Source organism: Heliangelus exortis, chromosome 9, assembly GCF_036169615.1.
Source record: "Heliangelus exortis chromosome 9, bHelExo1.hap1, whole genome shotgun sequence".
Classification (NCBI taxonomy): Eukaryota; Metazoa; Chordata; class Aves; order Apodiformes; family Trochilidae; genus Heliangelus; species Heliangelus exortis.
The window spans coordinates 14,550,274-14,557,955 of NC_092430.1; the positions used below are offsets into that span (position 1 = coordinate 14,550,274).

The 7,682-nt window shown below is 43.3% G+C and overlaps 1 protein-coding gene across 9 annotated transcripts in view; it reads left to right on the top strand.

The window, feature by feature from the left end:
* Window positions 1-7,447, top strand: part of MB21D2 (Mab-21 domain containing 2) — an 89,207-nt gene extending 81,760 nt beyond the window's left edge. For 7 of the 9 annotated variants that reach the window (XM_071752279.1, XM_071752276.1, XM_071752275.1 and 4 more), the window contains one exon: window positions 5,395-7,447. In XM_071752279.1, coding sequence (XP_071608380.1) covers window positions 5,397-6,659 — 1,263 coding nt within the window. In that variant the 5' untranslated portion in view covers window positions 5,395-5,396 and the 3' untranslated portion in view covers window positions 6,660-7,447. Of the gene's footprint in view, window positions 1-1,999; window positions 2,286-4,083; window positions 4,240-5,394 lie in introns of those variants that run through there. The other 2 variants (XM_071752277.1, XM_071752282.1) reach the window with 2 other exon arrangements.
* The last annotated feature ends 235 nt before the right edge of the window (window positions 7,448-7,682 follow it).

Genomic DNA, 7,682 nt, shown 5'->3' on the forward strand with positions numbered 1-7,682 from the left:
TTGCTGTCAGCGAAGAATTAGCTTCTTTTTTGAGGGGGATGTACTTATATTTCTTCCACAGGCTGGGCGTAAAAAAAATGTAGCTTAAGACAACAGTGAGGTCTATTCAAGACTGGTTGCAAGTAATAGGAGAGTTCTGATAGAGCACAGACTAATGGTTTGGAGAGGGCACCCTTTAAGTGCAAAGTCAGCTGATGATCAGTGCCAGAACACCACATCATTGCTATTGATTGAGGAAATGAGCATACAAACTGCTTGTTTTGTGGAGATTAAGTTACCTGCAAAGTAAGAAAGAAGGAAAACGAAGATCTTATCAATGAGAATGCCAGCTCAGGAGTTGGATTTCTCTAGAGAAAATCTCAATTTTAATTCTGTAGGCTTTCTCCTGGTGTGTGAGGGGGAGAGAGGAGTTGGGAGGACACTTCTAATTTTTTCTAGTTCTAGTTCTTTAGATCCTTCACAGACAGCACTCTGTCCCTAGACTGAACCCACAGTGCTTTGGGTCTTTGAAAAGCGTTGGGGTAGTCTGGCATCATCTGAACTCCTGTGTGGGGCTGAAGGGTAGGTACCAGGCATGTTTATCTTGTGCTGCAGCTATTTTTAACAGTTGATTGTACAGACTTGTGCTGCTTCTCAGATCAGATTAGATGGCAAAGGCAAGAGGTGAGTAGAGAAGCTCGGTAATGAGGAGCATCAGCTAACATCACTTTTACTTGCTGAACTGCACTACATATCTGCCTGTGGGCTGCAGCCAACACCCAGCCTTTAACCTGGGGTCTTTTCCTTCTGGAGAGAAGGGACAAGCTTCTGGCTGTATACCCCACAGGTAAGCTTGACTCTAAGGCATCAGGAAGAATGTTAGAAATAACTTTTTGTTTAATTTTTTTCTTGTGGTCAGTTTGTTGAATGACAGGTCTGTAGGTTCCTCCTTATTTCCAAAGAGCTGTTCATGAAATAGCAGCAGGTCCCAGCACACACTACAATGTTTGTGAAATCAGTTCATCTGAAATTTGGAAATGGATGAAGAGCATCTCGTTTTTTTAAATGGAAAGAATAGTCTGTGTCATGTCCATCAGAGTCTCAGTTCATTCAAGGATGTGTCCCAAATGTAGGTGTTATGTAACAGTAAAATCTTTTTTCTCTATCTTTATTCTCTTAGTATTACAGTGCTTGGAGTAGAAGTAAATCCTATTTTCCTGCCACTGAAGGAACAACAACAGAATGAACTTCTCTCTGTAGAATTTTTCTCACTAGTGTTACTCTGAACTGAGTATTTATTAAACTAACCAGTGATCTTGGCCTACAGGTGCTGCTCCTAATTCTCACATTCTCTGCTTTTCTAAGCGTACTTGCCTGTTACAATGCCAAGTTTTGTAGTTTGGGGAGGGGTTAATCTAGTTACACTGCTAGGAAAACAGAACTTCTTTAAGGTGTTTTAGAACTGTTTTAGTAACTGAACACCACTCTCTTACTCTAGCAAAATACCAGGTCTGCCATACAACCTTTTCAAAAGAACACAAGATTTGACTGCAAATTATGTGTTTTGGCTGGTAGCAGAAAGAGACTTCTTATACATCTAACCAACTTTGATGCCATGAGAGCTGGTCCTTCAGCTAAATAATTTTTTTGGTATTTGACCCTACAAATTCTGGGTTTGGTCTTTACAGAAAACTCCACAAGACTACTACAAATTTTGCAAGTTTATTTGTGGCCCCTATTCCATCCTCTTCCCAGGTGGTTCTGGTATTGAGAAGGAAAGCAAAGAACTCAAATGGCCCACTGGTGCTATTTATAATCTTAAGTACTTGGGTCAAGTACCAATCTTGATATGTTTCTTCTTTGTATTTGCACTTACATGCTTGTTGAGCTGGAGTGGGAGCTTGTGCTTGTATGTACACTTGGTACTCTCAAGCTTGCATTTGCCCTGTTGAAACTTGGGATGAAAGCTTTGTTCCATACAAAGTTGTTTAATGGAATTCATCCCTTCATTTCAAATAGATTTATGACTAAGAGGAGCAGTTTGAACACATTGCAAACCCCATAAGCTGTAGTGAATCATGAATTTGGCCATCTCAACTATTTATAGAGCACTCTGTGCTTATTCTAAATATATTTCCCGCAAGGGGACCTAATCTCAACACACTGCTCCACAGCTTAAATTGGATCAGCAATGTTCCTGTGATCCGTTTGCAAATATTCCTTCTCTAGATCCATGGCAGAGCTACAGATGTTGCCGGTCCAGAGCTTGGATGCCAGGTGGAGATTTAAACTCTTCAGCCAGCCAGGTAGAGAGACATTGATTACCTGATTATTTTTTTTATATTCCTCCTCTGCTGGTACATCTAGAGTTCTGAAAGGGGAAAAAGAAATTACTTATTGGCAGTATGCAGCCCCTTTCCCTTTCAAGAGTCTTCAGCCTTGCAAACTAAGCTTAATGGTGAGCACACAAAACATTTACTTTTTAGAGGAAGTGTGAAGAGTGTGTTGAGTGCAGAAACCATGGCCTATTGCAAGAGTGCTGAAAATTGCTGTTCTCATCTTCTTTCTCTGCTCTAGGGAAAAGAAGTGCCTCTTCTGTAGGAGTACCTATATGGTAGTGCTTGGAGAAGAACAGAAGCTGTGCCTCTGACTCTATGGGCTGTTTCTTCCTGAAATGTTTTCCTTGCACTAGAAACAGAAGCCTCCTCTGCTGGCTGCATTTTGTAACTTCTCTGGCAATAGAGCAAGCTGTACAGGCTTTCTCCAATATAGATATAGGATTCAAGTTTTGGTGCGAATGACGTGCTGCAGAACTTCACAGGTCATTTTCTGTCCTTGACATTTAAAAATATTTAGAAAAATGTATCCTTTATTGAATTCTATAGGTTTTAACAGTTTCTTATGTAGGATAGTTACATTTTGTCTGTCTCTCTAAGGAATATCTGTGGATCTGCATGGTGGATGCTGCAGTTCACAGTCATGAGTGAAAAAAATGGGTCAATGTATAGGCAGGGGTGGGCCATCAGGACCCTACATGTCCTGCCCCATAGTAAGAGTCCATACTGACTTGTATGCTTTGAAGAAACCAACTGTTTCCTGTCCCTGTGGTGTGACTGAACCAGAATCTGCTCCATGGGTCTTGGACTCAGCTTACAACTGGGCTGTGTGCACTGATTTACAGACAGGAATTGAACCTGCATGTCAGTGATGTCTCCAGAAGTCACATCAATTTAGGAACTTGTTAGAAATCCCCTTCTTCTGGGTTCAGCAAGGGAGTGACTGCTGCTTACTTGGCCTCAGGGATTGAGAAGCCTGTGCAAGACTTTGCCACTTCATTGATCAGGGTAATGTAGCTCACTGCGTATCTAAGCCTTTCTTTCAGGTTGACAGAAGCTTTTCTTGCCTATTATCCTTTAAGGATGAATGGGGCAGCATGTGGCAAGATTGCAGAATGGGATTAGCTCAGGACTTAACAGGAAGAGTTTCTTAGCACTCCTACAAAGCCATTTCCTTCTCTTGCAGCTTCTGGAGCTGTATGAAATGGAAAGGGTTATGCCCTTGCCTGCCTGGCAAGCAAATCATCTCAGCTCAGTGTAGCAAAGTGGACTCTCTCCAGTGCTCTTGGAAGCAATAAAACAGGTAGAGCATATTTAACAAGGAATTTCACGTGAAGAATTTCACAGCTATCCTGACTATTGCCGGAAGACTCATTCCCCTTCACACAGGCCTCTTCCTACAGTCTCCTTGGCTCTTCCAAGGAATCAATGTTAGCATAACTTTAGATTTTGCTCCAGTCAGCGTTTACCTGTGTGCATGCAGATGGTGTTTCCTTGCCCCTTTCCCAAAATGCAAGAAAGGACAGGTGAGTCTCTCTGAAAGTGCTGCATTACCACCCAGGCTTGGTGATTGGGATGGTGCTGCTGCACTCTGCAAAGGAGACCCACTCAGTTCAGGCAGTAGCTCTGATCCCGTGGAGATGCATTAACTCAGGAAAGGCTCTACAGTATGTGGAGCTATGCCAGGATGGGTTCGTGGACTCTGGTGCTTGGTCATTTGTACCAGCATTTCAGTAAAGAAACTCTCCTGATGTATCTGTCTGTGGTTCCCTGTCTGACAGTGTGATTGGCAGCACTCTGGCTCACCTCATCATGCCTCTGGCTAGTTGTTCCTACTGAGGTCTCTCTTAGACTGGCTTCCTCATAATAGAACGTCTCCATTTGAGCACTCTTGATGTAGTCAAACTAAAGTGTCTTTTGAAAGGTGGAGTAAGTAACAGATGCCAACAAAAACTAGTACATGTGTGCTTGTCAGAAATAATGATATATCCCTTTTGCAGTGCTTATAAAGAGATACAGGTTCTCCATTCAGAGTCACTGGCCCAGTTTCTCTGGAACCTGGGTGTGTTGTCTGAGCTGAGGCTGGGAAGGAATTAAGAGCATTTATCCACAAGATGAACACCAGGAGTGAAGCCACCCAGATAGCTGAAGCAGACTGCAGAGCAGTGAAAGCGCAGAGCTCTATTTTAAGCTTAATTTGGACACTGAATGAGGTGCTAATAGCTCAGCTACTGCATGGAGTCTCTTCTCAGTCTGCTGTTCGTGCTCTGTGAGCAGAGTTTAGTGGGATATGTAGAATACATAGTGAAAAACTGGCTGTGCCCGACTGGTGCAGGGAGAGGTGAAGGTGTCTGGTTTTGGTGATGAATATAAAAGTCTGTCTACATTTCTGTGCTGTGGGGAGGTGATCAGATATATTATAGCATGATACCATCATTATAGCTTGAAGAAGCAATTTTGGAGCTGGCCCTATAATTTCCTAGTAATTTAACCAACCTCCATTCCCCTGTAAGAAGAGGACATGTTGCCTTTGTGTATGGTGCCTTGTTCATCAGTGAATGTAAAGCAAATTGTAAAATCAGACCTGCTTGAACTAACATTTGTAGCTACTCATTCACTCATGCACAAACCAGCCCCCTGATACTGGTCCAGCTTTTTTCTTGTATCAGAGAGAAACCAAGAACAGTGGGTCAACTAATTATCTTTTCTTTTTGATGTGTTGGGAAAGCATTTGAATACTATGGAAATTAGGGACAATATGGTGAAAATCAGGTTTAGAGAGTGTTTAAATAGGTTAAATTTTAGTCTTGGAAGTAGGTTTGCTGTGTTTTACCAGAGGTTTCTATTTTTTGTCTGTTGCTTCCAGCATGCTGTTTAGGATGGACTTCACCCATTCCCACGAGTGCAGAAAGGTCCTTGAGTCAGGTGGGACTAAAGGTTGGCTGAACATTGGACCTGTAGTACATTTGTGTTACATAAGCAGTGATGGATACCTCTGGTTGCTATTTTTCCTGCTGGGCCTGGTTAAATCCCACATCCCAGATCTGTTTGAAAGAACTCCTTTTTCTCTCTTTTTCAGGCATGGTTCAAAAACTTGACCAGAAGCTGCCTGTAGCCAATGAGTACCTGCTGCTTTCGGGTGGTGTGAGGGAAGGTGTGGTGGACATTGACCTTGATGAGCTGAATGTCTATGCACGGGGCACAGACTATGACATGGACTTCACCCTGCTTGTGCCCGCGCTGAAGCTGCACGACCGCAACCAGCCAGTGACGCTGGACATGCGCCACTCGGCCTTGTGCCACTCCTGGCTCAGCCTGCGTCTGTTTGATGAAGGAACTATCAGCAAGTGGAAGGACTGCTGCACAATCGTGGACCATATCAATGGAGCTACCAATTACTTCTTCTCTCCAACAAAGGTTGCAGACTGGTTCTATGACTCCATTAGCATTGTCCTCTCTGAGATCCAGAAGAAGCCCCAGCGAGGGATGCCAAAGGTAGAGAAGGTAGAAAAGAATGGGACAATCATTTCCATCATTTTGGGAGTGGGCAGCAGCCGCATGCTGTACGACATTGTCCCTGTGGTGTCTTTCAAAGGCTGGCCAGCTGTGGCCCAGAGCTGGCTGATGGAGAACCACTTCTGGGATGGGAAGATCACAGAGGAGGAAGTCATAAGTGGGTTTTATTTAGTGCCTGCATGTTCCTACAAGGGGAAGAAGGACAATGAATGGAGGCTGTCATTTGCCAGAAGTGAAGTGCAGCTGAAAAAATGCATCTCCAGCAGCCTCATGCAAGCCTATCAGGCCTGCAAAGCTATAATCATCAAATTGCTGTCCCGCCCCAAAGCCATCAGTCCCTATCACTTGCGGAGCATGATGCTGTGGGCTTGTGACAGGCTACCAGCCAGCTACTTGGCCCAGGAGGATTACGCAGCCCATTTCCTCCTGGGTCTAATTGACGATCTCCAGCACTGCTTGGTCAACAAGATGTGCCCTAACTATTTCATCCCCCAGTGCAACATGCTGGAGCACCTCTCTGAAGAGACCGTCATGCTCCACGCGCGGAAGCTCTCCTCGGTCCGCTCAGACCCCGCCGAACACCTCCGGACTGCCATTGAACACGTCAAAGCAGCCAACCGGCTAACGCTGGAGCTCCAGCGCCGGGGCAGCACCACCAGCATCCCCTCTCCTCAGTCAGATGGAGGGGACACCAACCAGCCTGATGACCGACTAGCCAAAAAGTTGCAGCAGCTAGTGACTGAGAACCCTGGGAAATCCATCTCTGTCTTCATTAACCCAGATGATGTCACGAGGCCCCACTTCAGAATTGATGATAAATTTTTCTGAGCTTTCGTCAGTGTTTATTGGGATTATTTTCTTTTGTTTCATTTTTTAAAAAAACTCTTACAGTGTGCAGGTTTTTTCATTTGGTTTTCCTTGGTGACTTAGTCTCTTGTTTTTTACATATCCAGCATGGATTGGATCCATCGAGAACAATCTGAATAAACTGTAATTCCTGGTTCTGCAGGTTGGTGCAGATTTTGAAACAGTGTATTACAACTTCATATGCTGCTTTGATTTTTTTTTCACCCACCCAGTGAGTAGTTTCTAAAGGATAACATGCACCATGAACTCACATACCACAGTGTAATGTAAAAATTTTTTTCAAGCTCCCATAATTTATGTACATTTTTGGGCCTGGAGAAGGGACAACTCACCTTCCGTTGCTTCAGAAATTCACTTCTGTTTCCATGAGCTTCCATCACCCTAAAGAAATGAGGAGAGACTCTGGGTTGGAAAGAACTACTGGTAATTTAACAAGGCCAAATCTACTGGGCGGAAGCTCAGTTCATCTGTTCTTCATACTTCTCACACTCTAGGAGAATGTTGACTTCAAAGATGATGATGCAGCTTTTGAGGGAAAGAGTTGTTTCTGTTTTGATCTACTTTTTGAATGTAATTGTTCATATTTGGACCTTGTATATTCCAGAAGGTTGTTTCTGCTGCTTTTCCATGTGGAATAAGGTTATGGAATGTTAGTTTTAGTGTGTGTAATTATTCAAAGCCTTATTTAAATTCTATTAAAGAACATACCATTATAAATGTTAATTGCACTAATGAAATCTCTGCCATTACCTCAGTCCCACTGTTTGTGTTTCTTTCATGAATTAGCATCTATTATTAGGTCTCAGTATTGCAGATTGCTTGAGGCCTCTTGGGTCTCATGGTTTCAGGTGATTTCTTGATTGTCGTTTGCAAAAGGCTCTTCCTTGTTAGCCTTGCTGTGTGTGAGAACTCAGATTTTTGCATTGGCATATTTCTTTGGATGAGTATCGTGTGTTGCAGTGCATATTGCATTAATATGTATTG